This window comes from Mauremys mutica, chromosome 5 (genome assembly GCF_020497125.1).
Source record: "Mauremys mutica isolate MM-2020 ecotype Southern chromosome 5, ASM2049712v1, whole genome shotgun sequence".
Taxonomy (NCBI): domain Eukaryota; kingdom Metazoa; phylum Chordata; order Testudines; family Geoemydidae; genus Mauremys; species Mauremys mutica.
The window spans coordinates 17,709,088-17,722,985 of NC_059076.1; the positions used below are offsets into that span (position 1 = coordinate 17,709,088).

The 13,898-nt window shown below is 42.5% G+C and overlaps 1 protein-coding gene across 1 annotated transcript; it reads right to left on the reverse strand.

Annotated features, from left to right (window-relative positions):
• Positions 1–8,407: 8,407 nt before the first annotated feature.
• On the reverse strand, positions 8,408–10,034 carry UTP3 (UTP3 small subunit processome component). Its single transcript, XM_045017442.1, has one exon. It carries the CDS (start codon positions 10,016–10,018, stop codon positions 8,474–8,476), a length of 1,545 nt encoding a protein of 514 aa, XP_044873377.1. The 5' UTR covers positions 10,019–10,034; the 3' UTR covers positions 8,408–8,473.
• Positions 10,035–13,898: the final 3,864 nt, after the last annotated feature.

A 13,898-nucleotide genomic window follows, 5' to 3' on the forward strand; every position in this document is an offset into this window, starting at 1 on the left:
GACCCGATATAACGCAAATTTGGATATAACGCAGTAAAGCAGTGCTGGAGGGGGGAGGGCTGCGCACTCCAGTGGATCAAAGCAAGTTTGATATAACGCAGTAAGATTTTTTGGCTTCCGAGGACAGTGTTATATCGAGGTAGAGGTGTAATTGAACCTCACTGGTTAGTCTATACAGCTGATTCAGATCCTGTATGTTTACAGAAGACACATGGCTGGTCCGAAGGTAGTGGGTTATCTCAATTGATTGTTCACAGTCAGTTACAGATTGATCTACTTGTTCATACCTTTCCACAAGAACAAATACAAAAGAGACTTGCTGTTCAGAGGCAATCTAGGCTCTATTCTGCACAACAGATTTTCTGCACAACTTACATAAATCTACTTTAAGAACAAAATACTATTTATATAGCCTGCAACAAACAATCAACTCTAGCTTTTATTTGGAATAATAATAATAAACTTTCCTTTGCCCCTGCACCTGTTGATAACAATAAATAATCTTTCCTTGTGCACCTGTTGATTTCAAGGGGCTTTACAAATATTAGTAAATCTTCAGTTTTCCTCTCTGATGTAGGGAAGACTTTATCATCACCACTTTGCAAATGGAGAAACTGAAGCAGAGGTTAAATGCCTCTCTCCTCAAGAAAGGATTTTCTGCAGTGCCTATTTTCTTCTCTCTCCAGTGCCCAAATTTTAATCAGTACCAACACCTGACAAAAAAGCTAATACCAACTTCCCTTTCCTTTTTCCTGTTAAAAGGACATCACCTAACACACACTGCTTGCTGGCTGAACAGGAACCTAAAAGAAAACATTGTAATTTCATGTGTACTCTAATGTGTCTTCCCAAAACAAAGGTTAACATATATAAGGAGGAAAGGATAATCTAGTGCTCAATCCTGCAAGGTGCTGAGTATCATCTACTCCTAATGACTTCCATGGGAGCTTAAAACACTCAGCACCTTGTTGTATCAGACCTTATATGGGAAGATCTACATTCTATTTGTGTCATAGACATCCTCATGCAACTATAAGAAAGTCTGCTTTGTGCTTCAATTTCCTAGCTGCAAAATGGGAATGTTTATATATACTCCTCCGTTTATATATACTCCAGGAGTGTAGTGAAGCTTTCTTTATTTGTCATTTTCAGATCCTTGGACAGAAGTGCAAAATTATATTATTTAAGACAAATAACTAGCTCACATATTAATCAGAAAATTTTAGCTGTAAAAGATGGGCATGAAGAGTTTTTATTAAGATTTTCAGAGGTGGAATAAATGTTGGTGCTATTTTAGGATTCCCAAGTTTCACCAACTTCATTCATTTTTCTTGAATCTTGCCAGACTAATTCACAGGTTCTGAAAAATATCCTGTCTACAATCTTTCTTTGCATCATGTTGCAACATCATGTCATTTTGCAATGTAGTATTATTTTCTCCCACAGGACAAAAGTGGCAACCTCAAGACAACTCATTCCTGGAGACTAATTTTTTTCTAGTGCTTCCACTAATTATTTGCTACCCCAGTATGGCAGAGTTTTCAATGGGTTTTGTCAGTGATAGGAAGAGTAAAGGAATGAGAGGAGGGGTTGGATGGGACAGCAGGGGGCAGTCAGGGGACAGGGAAGGGGGGTGGATGGGGCAGGGGTCCCAGGGGGATGTCAAGGAACATGGGGGGTTGGATGGGGCAGGAGTCCTGGTGGGGCGTCAAGGACATGGGAGTTGGATGGGGCAGGCGTCCCGGGGGAGCGGCCACGACCCTCTCGTGGGGTGAGGAGGAGGGAACCTGTTGTTAATATTTTGGCAGCTCATCACTGACTGTACCTGATATTTTGTTTCTATTAGAAGTTCCATAGAAAGGAGAGAAGATGCAATGCACTTGTATCATTTTAGACAGCTGCAGGTTTACTTTTACTTCCCTACACACTTGATTTAGAATGGTCTGTTGGGTTTCTACCCTCCATTGTATTGTCTGTTCACACATCCAAATTCTGATGCTGTCTGGATGCCTATAGAATAATTACCAGGCGAGTAGACAGGTTGTTGTGAGTGAGGGGTGTGGATGTTTACAAGATTTAATTCTATCTAGGTAGACCTGTCTGTATATTTCTCTTGCTCGCTTTGTCTCAGCAATGGGGAATGTATGCTCAGTAGCCAAGGCCACATATACAAAAATAAAGCCAACCACAATAGGTGCTGGTCTCCTTTGTGGCTGAAGTTACCAGAATCTTTGGTGTCCTGTCCCTCTTGCTAGAAGGTGGTATCTACAGGTCTTCTTTGTGTTTTTCAAATATATATTTTTGTAAAAAGGTTAAAAAGAAAAATTCTGGTGAGTCATGCAGCTTCAAGTGTGTAACTCCTGAACAAAGAGGATGAGTAAAACCTGCAAATGATCTGGTCCATCTTACTCACAGAAATTACAACTGGATGGGAAGACATATTAAACCCCCCCCCAATGAATCCCCTCACCAAAAATCTTGTTTGAACAGGAGGTGAGTAGACAGGAAGGCAAGGGCTTTGCAAAATTTGCCATTAGTTTAGCGAAGTTCCATGCTGTGTTCACAGCTCTAGCATGGCCATTTGATCAATCTTTTCTCTCCCTCTCCAACTCCTTCCTAAGCAGTGCATCAGGCCAATCACTAAGTGGACGTACTTTGTGGCAGAGGTACGACGTCATGTAACAATGGTAATTTAGACGTGTCAGTTTTTTCTGTGAACAAGGAACTTTGTTAGAATAAGGAAAACATTATCCATAAACCCACTGCCTCTCTTTGTCATCGTAAAGCCTTTCCCTAATTTCTTTCCAAGCTTCCTTCCCGAGTCAGAGGTAATTTCAGCACATTGGGGACAGTCCCAAGGGAGTCTCTGTGACCGAACCCGTCACACACACACATCCTCTCTTATGAGGTCTTTAAAATCATTTATCATCAGTGTTATCAGTAGCCTGCTAGAAGTGTCTTTCAGTTCCACTTAGAGACATAATTACATTACTTGTTTTGTAGTGTTCAGTAGCCCTTCCTTATTCAATATATTTAAAAGCCCCTATTAAAAAATTATTTCATCTTTCAAAAATGAAGACTGTCTAGGCTCTGAATTAGCAAACTGTAAATAAGATCCCAAGAGATTTCATGTTCAGGTTGAACAGGTTGGCACTACTTTCAAGTCTACAAGATTATGTGCACCATCTACTGTCTGGACTGTGGTATAATGTTTCCTGAAAGACTAAAGGTACAAGCTAAAGTCAGTATGCTAAATTAATGTTGGCTTAAGTTATAAGTCTACAATTTCTAGAGGCGAGGACATTTTTGATATTGAAAAAGGGAGAAATGCATTATCATCCGTTTCCATAAATCTGCTTGTTGTCAAAGGCCCATCAATTTTATACATTATCACACAGCATTTTGCATACTTTGTTTGCCCTCAGATTTTGCACATTAATTTGTTAGCTGTGTATGTTCTACACCTTTAAGGATATGAATGGTAACAGTGTTGATAAAAAGCAATGATTTTTTTTATTTAAATCGGATTTTTTTGATAGTTTTCCTCAAAAAACATTTTATCTAAACATAGTTTTAATTAAGATACATTATAGCTCAAAGATATCTGATCATGGAATAGGGATTATAAATTTTAATTCTATAGTATGAAACAGTATAGTCATGTAATGTTTAAGAAAAGTTTTGTAAATGAGTTCCAATAGTTCATGGATTAGGGACCCAATTTTATGGGGTTCCACAGGCTTCTGTATAATTATTTAGGTTAATCTTTCTATCTACACAATGGGACTCAGTGCTCAATCTAGAAGATACCATCAGAGATGCTTAGTTTTGCAGTTCTCAAACTGTTACGTTCAGTTCTCAAACTGTAGATTTGTGTCTCCAGAGGAAACATTCTGGTTAACTGCAAAAATGTTTTTAAATAAATAAATAAATAAATATAGAAGTGAGAAATAACAGATCTCAACTCTATTGTCCCTCTGCAAATTTGTGTACACAGAGTAAATCCCTTACTTCTCTCTAAAAGTGCAAAGTTTAAAAAAGTTCTATAAACAGAAGATTGTTGGGGGCGGAATAGATCTGGACAAGGAGAAGAAGTCTGAAGATAAATGTGAGAAGCGAGGGACATATGCTTGTTTTGTTAAAATATATGTTTGCTGTTTAAGAAAAAAAATCTAGAATGCTTAACATTGTTGTTTTACTTAAGTAAAACAATGTAAATGTCTGTCTGGTGATGTTCTCCTCCTAATACAGCATGGCAAGAAAATCCTCCAGATATTAATGATTAACTGGTTGAATTGGAGGTAGTTCACCTCCCAATGACTTCATAAATATCTGCTTCAATTACCTTTGGTAAATGAAATAACCAATCATTCATTTTCTGATATAGCTGTAAAATTAATCTGAAAAGTTTTCAAAATAAATCACTGATTAAAAATGTATAGTGTGTACCTTCTAAAAATTAAACTTACATCTATCTCTGAGTTGTGAAGAATATGTATTAAAGTTAGATTATAACAACCAACAAGAATGCACTTTTATGTAGAAAACCATGATTAACTTGAGTCTTCCAGACTACTACTGATTTAAATCAAATCTACCCTGAATGGTAATATGAAAATCATCTTTACAGGAAATGAGCATTTCAGTTAGTGGCCATCTGAGTAATAAGATCAATTTATGTTTTCAAATTTTTTACACACTGGTAATAATCACCCAGTTGGGCTGAGGTTTTGATATTCCCTTCCTCATTCCCCACCCCCACTCTTTTCCCTCTAAAGGACATAGGCCTATTTAAAAAAAATCCTAAAAGTCACCTATAACTGAGGTCTTTCCAGGAGTGCAGCTAATGTACTGAAACAATACCAGCTGTGAAATGCACAATGATGTTTTTTTGCTTTATCATGCTCCCAGCACACTTAGTAAATAAAGGTAAGTTATGACGGTGCACTACACTTAGGGTGACCAGATAGCAAATGTGAAAAATCGGGACAGGGGGTGGGGAGTAATAGGAGCCCATATGAAAAAAAGCCCCAAATATCAGAACTGTCCCTATAAAATCAGGACATCTGGTCACCCTAACTACACTCCCTCCATATTTAAGGCTAAACCTGGGTTCCCATCATAAAAGGCTTAAGATGAGCAACACTAAATAAGGAAGACATATTTTTGTGTCTGCTATAACAGCAAAGGACTTCAAACTGCTACACTGTTGACACTAACTTAGTCTTATTCAATCCCACTGGCAGTGACGCTACAAGGACTGAGTGTACAGCCCAAGCATTTGCCATTCATACACAGGCAGGTTTTACAATGTACAACCACCATGTTACAGAGGGCATAGTTCAGAGCCAGAATACCTTCAAGGGTGAGATTTTCAATAGCACTGTTTGGCCCATTTCTTCTTCCACTGAAGTCAATGGCCAACAGTGAAATTTCCAGTGATTTCAAATGCAGCAGCATTAGGCCACCGAGCACCTTTGAAAATCCCATTCTATAAAACATGCAATAAATGCATCTTTCATAATAAAAACCAGAGTTGAAGAAACTTGTTGGCTTAACAGCACCCCCAATCCACTAATATTTGGGATTTTTACACAGGGCAGACAGCAAGTGTGAAAAATCTGGACGAGGGTGGGAGGTAATAGGAGCCTATATAAGAAAAAACCCAAATATCAGGACTGTCCCTATAAAATTGGGACATCTGGTCACCCTATTTTTACACAAGACCCTTTTCAATGGAAATTTGGTAAACTGTTTGTGTGTGGATTGTACCAGCAGAAAACACACATAGGGTCACAAATAATCATTCCAGGACCTGAGGGATCCCTTGCTTCATTCCTACACCTACCTGCAGTCCTCCCTCTTTCTCTGAGATGTTGCTGCAGCATGGACCCCAATCTCACAGAGAAGACGGAGGTGTGAAAATCGCCCCCACTGCTGCCAGCCACTAGTGCTCCCTGGCCCTCTGGAGTAGTTTGCATTGGCTCTCTTCCTGCTTCTAAGGTGCCACTGCTCAGTGGCCAGATCAAGCACAAGTTCTCTCTGTCACACCCACTACTGAAACACAAAAAGACTAGTTTGTTACCAAGGTCAAATTAATTACTGGTTCTATTCAGAATGCTGCTATATGGTATTTGTATGGTGTAAACATGTATTCCTGTGCTGCATTTAATCATCAGCCAAACCATTTGTAGGTGCAAACAGGTGCAGCACCACTGAAGGCAATGAAGTTATATGGATTTACCAAGGATCTGTCCCTGTGTATCCACATATTGAGATAAATTCTGTCTTTAGAATCACACTGCATAGCTCCAATTTCTGCAGTAATTTACGTGATTAGTACACAAGCTTAAATCAATCTCCTTTCATATGTTCCAGTCTGATTATATTTCTGCTATGCTTGTTTTCCCACCTGTTTTTTTTTCCTTTCACAAAAGCTTATGTACATTATTCTGGAGGGAAACAAGACTGGTCACTAGAAGTAAGTGGCACATAACTTCTGAACTTGTTCCTCTAGGAAAAAGCAATTAGACTGAGCTGAACTCAAACATACATATTTAAGAGAAAGTGTCATCTCTGCAGTATTATTACATAACCAAAGACTATGCCAATGAGTGTGCAAAACAGATTTGCATCACTGACATGTTACCATTGTGCATCATTGCTGTACAGCAGCTGGTTGCCTCCCTACATTCCAGAGGGAACTACACATTTCAGTGATGCTGTATATACCGTTTATGGACTGCTCATATATTTAGATTATTGTTAACCTGTCACAGCCTACAAGTCAGAATATTGCTTTAGTTATGATGCACTTTCAAATCTTGGATTCCCCATGGAGATTGTCACAAGGTTACTAATTACAATAGTGATTTTGTAATGTGGACATATGTCCACTAATCCACCAATTTCACATAAACCACTGGATAGATGACTTTCATACACTGCTAACCTGGGTCAAAAATCAAGCCAGACTTGCCATCCTGAGATATGAGCACTCAAAACTAGAAGTTAACTGGACTTGTATATGTTCAGCATCTCTCAGGATATGGCTCACAGTGGTACAAATTATAAATCTCTCTTGAAAATGCGACCGTGTAAACACCTGTCACTATTTTAGCACAACCAGAACTGTGAGTGGTCTCTCAAATGATACTGTCATTTTATTGATACTTCCCAGAAGGACTTTCAGTCTGATTAAAACACAGGAAATGCAGTTCTCCATTAGAATGCATGGGGAAAATAGGAGACTTTGAAAGTTGCTGTATGCATGATTTAGCTATAAGTACAGACAAGGGCAAATCAGAGCAGGGGTTATAGCAAAGGTTAATGATTTTAAATGAACTGGTGCTGGTCAATTTGCCCTTGTCTCTGCTTATACCTCAACTGTGCTCAGCACCAATGCAAATAACAGATTGCTGACAACCAATTACTAAAATGGTAGTACAGCCCAGGCCAAAGAAATAAGGTAACAATGGGTTAAACTGGTTTCAGAGTAGCAACCGTGTTAGTCTGTATCCGCAGAAAGAACAGGAGTACTTGTGGCACCTTAGAGATTAACAAATTTATTTCAGCATGAGCTTTAATGGGCTACAGCCCACTTCGTCTATGCATCCGATGAAGTGAGCCGTAGCCCACGAAAGCTTAGACTCAAATAAATTTGTTAGTCTCTAAGGTGCCACAAGTCCTCCTGTTCTTTCAATGGGTTAAATTGTTTAACCACTAAATAATTGGCCCACTTAGTACAGAAAATACATAAGCTTGTGAAGGTCGCAGCTTTCTATTGAATTGCTAATTATTGCTTACTAGACCAATAGATTTTTTCTTTTTAGTGATTCATTCCCTTGTATAATTAGATTATTATCCAATTCTTATCTCATCTACAATTTTCCAAAGAACCACAGGAAAGGTGAGAGCAAAGTATAGCAGCCATTAGAGGAACTACCATAGCAGGCACCTAATTCTACAGCTCTTCACAGTTACTGGACCAGAGAAACAGGCAACAAAGTAGGGAAAGGAGGTGGCAATGGTAGCTGCACACATTTTACTCCCCAACTCCCTCTCCACATAGAATCTTTTTGCAGATGCTGCCAAGTCTTTTCCCAATTGCCAAATCCTTTGGCACCCTCTGTAAAAGTCCTACCCAACCTGATTCCCTCCTCATCATCTGTATTTCACTTCCTTCCTTCACAGCCTTTTCTGCTTCTCAGAGAATTACACCATACAGGGAAAGTTACAGTAAGACACAGTGATGCAGGGAATAGCTCCTGTACACAGGAGTGAGTGTTCAGGGTTATTTTTAGAGTGGTGTACAATTAAAGGGCTGGTTGTACATTCTGTTAAAATATATATATACACACACACACACATACTTTCTACATTAATAAGTATTTAAAAACCCACAATGTTCTATTTAGAAATGATTTATTGTGTTCACATCCACTATCTTCAGGTCCACAAATCGCAGAGGGAATCATTTAAGCTTTATGCTTTTCTTAACTCCAGCACGAATGCCAGACAGTTCACCACCATATCTTTGCTCTTCTTTTCGAACCTCGCGAACCTGGCCCTTTCTACGAATCTTAGCACGCCTGAATTTCTCACGATGCTTGACTCTTGGGTTACGATCAATCTTCTTCCTCTTGGGTGTAAGACCTTTATTCTTGGCAATCTGATATGTTATACCTCTCTTTTTATTTGGATCTTCTTCAAGAACCATTTCCTCTTCCAGAGCATTCTGATCTTCTCTTCTCTTCCTCTTGAGTTTCATCTTCTCCTCCATCTCCCTGTAAAATTTCAAGGCAGCCTCTTCATCTAAGTCTGAATCATCTCTTGGTTCCTTAGCAGCAGCCTCAACAGTAGAAATCTTAGGAACAGATTTTGGTTTATTTTTATTAACAGTTCTCTGAAGCAGCATTGTGGGTTTCTTCTTTCCTCCTACATCATTTCTCTCAGTATTGTGGAGCTCATTAAGGAGCCATTGGACTTCTGATGATAACTTTTCATCCACAATCCCCAAGTCATTGATTAAATTTCTGTAAGCAACCAGTCTTTCAATAACAGGGTGGCCCTGAACTGGAATCCTCTTTGATTTCAGAACCAAGTAGAAGCTGATATTGGTGCAATAATTCAAATAGAGATGATATTTGGTCTGCAGGTAACGGCTACCTTTTCCCTTCGGGATGATCCCATTCCGGACCATGTGCATGAGTGGATCCAGTTCATCCTTGAGCTCAGTTAACTTGGCTTCAAAGTCCTGAATCAGCTGCAGCAGCTCGGGTGACTCTTGCTTCAGCAGCTTCAGTTGCTCTTTTCTGGAAAGCGTCTTCAAATCCTTGGCGATCTTCGGCCCGGTCTCCAGCAGCTGGGTGCTGCGCTGCTCATCAGCGTAGGCCTGCACCAGGTCCAGCCCGTAGTCGTCTTCGCCCAAGGCCTGCGCCAGACGCTTCTGGATGGCCTGAGCCTCCTGTTCCTCCTCCAGCTCCTCGGCCTCGGCCTCCTCGCGACTCTGCTTGTTCTTCGAGCCAGCAGCGGCCCCGTAGTCTGTCTGATAATAGACCTGCTTGCGCTGCCCCCAGGAGAGCTCGTGGGGGAGGTCGGAGCCCCTGACTGGCTCCTCCAGGTCACTGTGCATAGACAGGTCCCCATCATCCCCATCATCATCTTCATCATCCCCATCCTCCTCCTCCTCCTCGCTCTCCGACGGCAGCTGCAGGCCCAGCACCTCCTCCTCGCTCTCCTCCTCCTCCGCCTCCTCCTCGCTCCCCAGCGCCCCCATCACCGCCTCGAACTGCGCCTCGTGGAAATCGTCCACCTCGTCCGTGAAGCGCTGCGAGGCCAGCGGGCCCGGCTCAGGCCCGGCGGGCTCCTCCCCGGCATCATCCTCCTCCGCCTTCGGCAGCCTCCGGCGCGGGGCGGCCCGGCGCGGCCTCCCCATGCTGCGTGCAGCCCGCGTGTGCGCGGTCCCGGCGCGTCTCCTCCTCACTTCCGGCTCCGGCCCGGCGTGCGCCACCGCCATTCGCCTCCCCACTTCCGGCTCCGGCCCGGCGTGCGCCACCGCCATTCTCCTCCCCACTTCCGGCTCCGGCCGGCGTGCGCCACCGCCATTCGCCTCCCCACTTCCGGCTCCGGCCCGGCGTGCGCCACCGCCATTCGCCTCCCCACTTCCGGCTCCGGCCCGGCGTGCGCCACCGCCATTCGCCTCCCCACTTCCGGCTTCTGCCCGGCGTGCGCCACCGCCATTCGCCTCCCCACTTCCGGCTCCGGCCCAGCGTGCGCCACCGCCATTCGCCTCCCCACTTCCGGCTCCGGCCCAGCGTGCGCCACCGCCATTCCCTTCCCCACTTCCGACTGCCGGCCCTGAGCCAAAGCGATTACCGTCGTCACCACTCGCCTTCTTCCGGCCACTTCCGGTAGCGCAGCGTGTGCCTCAGTGATGCTGTTCCTCTCTGCCGGCCTCTAGTGTGGTGCCGCCGCGATCTCCTTCCCTACTTCCGGCTGCCCCGCGTTCTCCTACAGGGCCTAGCGCCCTTCTGCCATTGGCCCGCCCGCGGACGGCAGTCTGGGGCCTTTACTCCCGGGAGACGGGCCTGTTGTTGCCTGTGAAGACGCCTTTTGAATGCGGAAGATTTGAAAAGGCCACAGCCGTTTATCACCTTCCCCCCACTTCTTAGTCCGTGTAGAGCTGGCTAACAAAATGCAACAGCAAAAGAAGAGGAGAGAAGCTGGTTCAGTGGCTAGGGGACAGGCCTGGGAGCCTGGAGGCTTTTTTTATTAAAAAAAAAAAAAAATTATTCCCAGCCCTGCCACAATGTGTGATGTTGGATAAATCTCTCCGTTGCTCTAGGTAGCCACAGCTGTAAAATAAAGATAACACTTGCACTCCTTTGTGTAGTGCTGTGAGAGCTACAGACCTAGTAGGAGTCCTAAGTATAATTAATAACAAAGATCTCATACTAGAAACAGAGTTTGTGTATTTCCAGATTTGGTCAAGGTGGTTCAATCAATGTGGAAAACACTGACTTCAATGAGATTACCATGGGGATAAATTTGGCCCAGGAGTGTTTTCTATCCTTATTAACACTATGCTACTCCAATAATGTGTATGGATATGAGAGAGTAAATTCAAACTTTTTCAAGATGTAATAATGAGACTAAAATATTCTAAGGAAAAGCAAAAAATGAGACATAATTGTAACAGATGGTGCAAAAAAAAAAACAAACCAATGAAATGATGTAGAATCAATATGACATTGCAGAGTACTGTAGAAGAAATTGGCAGCTACTTTGTCATTAAGGCATCTCCATCATAGCAGCACAAAGTACTTTCAACATGTCAAGTGATACAATCAAGTGTACTTAGTGTTAGCTACCATCGCCATTGCTAGTGAAACCAAGCTGATGAAGTAAAGCCACTTCCAGATGTGATATTTAAGACATTATTGTAACTTCTGCTTGTGTTTGCCAGCTTAAGTGAATAAGGAATAAATTCAAATCTCTCAGCAGAGCACCACTCACATGCTTTCTGTATTCCAGATACACAGCAGTCAGCCACATCTAATCTATGTTCAATTTGTAGCTGCATGAAGCTATTCATTATGGTTGAATAGTTGGTTTCTTTGCCACTATCTTACCCTCCTTTCTCCTGAAAAGTACTGGTATGCATTAATTTCAGAGGGAAATAGCACTAGATGAACAGTAGGGGTGAGAAAATGAATTGGCTGCAGTTATCATTCCATCATTCATACTGGAGGTTCAGCTCATGTAGCACTGTAATATTGCAGTACAACATCGTTGTGTTGTGCTACAAGTTCAGAAAAGGCCTGTGGTCTAGGACTCACTCTTTTGAGCAAAGGGGAAAGGTTTTGATTAGTGTTCAGCTTCAATGAAAGTTGTAGACAGAAGCCAGAGTTCTCTGGGTTTGTCCTCCCTAGTTGTGAATGGTGAATTCAGAGTTCAAATCTGAGCTGAGTTTCCCATTCCCCTCGGTGGAAAATTGGTTAGAAGATGACAGCTCATTTAAAAATCAGACACTGCTGTAAGATAAGGAAAGCAGGACTCTGAGTGATTTACCTCCTGACTTGGCCAGAGGAATGGTCCAGTTTGGCCCAAGGGCACTTGATGAAAGCTGCTTTCATGCTATGAAGGCCCTGGTTTGAGTCTTGCCCGTGACAATGGGCATGGCTAAATCTTGCTCATCTTACTCAAATGAGTAGATCCAGGGATGTCAATAGGACGCTTTGTGTTTAAGTAATACAAGCAGGCTTTGGCCCTCAGTAAGCCTAGACACCATGCAGGGATGTCACTAACTGGCTAATCCGTTCTATTATATATGTTCTCCATCTGGTGGACAAGCGGGTGGGGGGTGTGTCAAATTTTCAGATGGCTTCGGCCCAGCTTTAAAATTTGACTGAATGTGCAGGTTTTGCATTCATGTGTCAAGTAACTGAATGCCAGTGTAGTGACTGCAGCTACATATGTGTGTGCGTAAGTTACACACAATATTCAAGACCATATTTTAAACATATGGCCCTACAGTTGCATATTAAAGAAGGTTCCGTAGATTGTAAACTCTTTGGGCAGGGGCATTCTGTTTCTTCTTTGTTTGTACAGCACCTAGCACAACAAGGTCCTGGGTGCGGACTGAGGCTCCCAAGCATTACCACAATGCAAATAATAAGCTGTATTCCCTTAGGGCAGAATCCGTGACACAAACTCTAAGAAAGCATTATGAAATGCTGATTCTCCAGTTAAGGTTTTATAATGTCTTGAAATTAAACTTCATCTCTGCTGGATGAGTAGTAACTGGATCAGGTACGGAATCATTATCAGGTTGCTCTGGAGTGTAACTGACACCATTATTATAAAAGGAATCCTTTTGAATCAGAATGACTGATCTAAAAAGGCTCAACTGTGGTTAGAGCTGGCAGCTCTGTGCTGTTATTAGGCTAGCATTTCTCAGCCCCTGCAGGGATCCGTAATGAATGCTGCCACGTGGAGGGGGATTTTTGAAGAGGAAATGAGCTCCTCCCCTTGGTGTTAAAAGTACATGCTCATTTTTTAGATGCCTTTTTGGTAACAACCATTGCAATAGCTCCCCGGGATTTAGCCTAACAGAAAGAGGAAGATCTGAAGTGCACCTGGCATCTGGCTGCGTGTTGACTGAAACTGCTCACTACCAGGTTCCCTGTAACCAGACTGCCAAAATGTCTCACACTCTAGGAGACCACAGGAAAGACAAGACAATACTAGAAAAATTATCTGGACATATAGGAGGGACAAAACAAGAACTGTCCTGACCTCTTGCCCATTACAAAGACCCCCGTTCCCTGCAATTCAAGTTTTCCTTTCTATGTTTTTTTCTGTATGTATATGCACCTTCTTAGAGCTCTCGGGTAGTAGATTTTGTTCTTTGGGGATTGTGCCTTCATTTATATTTGTACATCACCTAGCACACTATAGGTACTAGTGGAAACAAGCAGCAACTATTACATAAAGTTGACCTCTTAGGAATTTTTATTTTCTCAAATTGTAACTCACCTAACATGTTGTTGCTTTTCTTTGTCAAATGCTGTAAGCTATGGAGAAGTTAGGACTGGCCATTGCCAAAGGTGCCTTAATGCATTATGGGCCTGCTTTGCATCTCACTGCACATGGGTGTAAGTCAGGAGTACCTCCATGGAAGTCAATGGAGTGAAGTGGTAAAACTTGTGCGAGAGAAGAATTGTGCATGTTGGATTTCCTGCAGCACTGCATGCATATATCAAGCTTTCATTTTTATGGTAGCATCCACTACATGCTAAGTGGTTTCCAAACATTCAAGAAGGGGCAGTCCTTCACCAAGGTGCTCACAATCTAAAAGGGGACAGAGATAAGGAGACAGAGGCTGGGGAAGGGGA

Bases quoted from the DNA above. Each gene is read 5' to 3' on its own strand.
- UTP3 (XM_045017442.1), bottom strand. From the start codon at position 10,018: ATGGCGGTGGCGCACGCCGGGCCGGAGCCGGAAGTGAGGAGGAGACGC.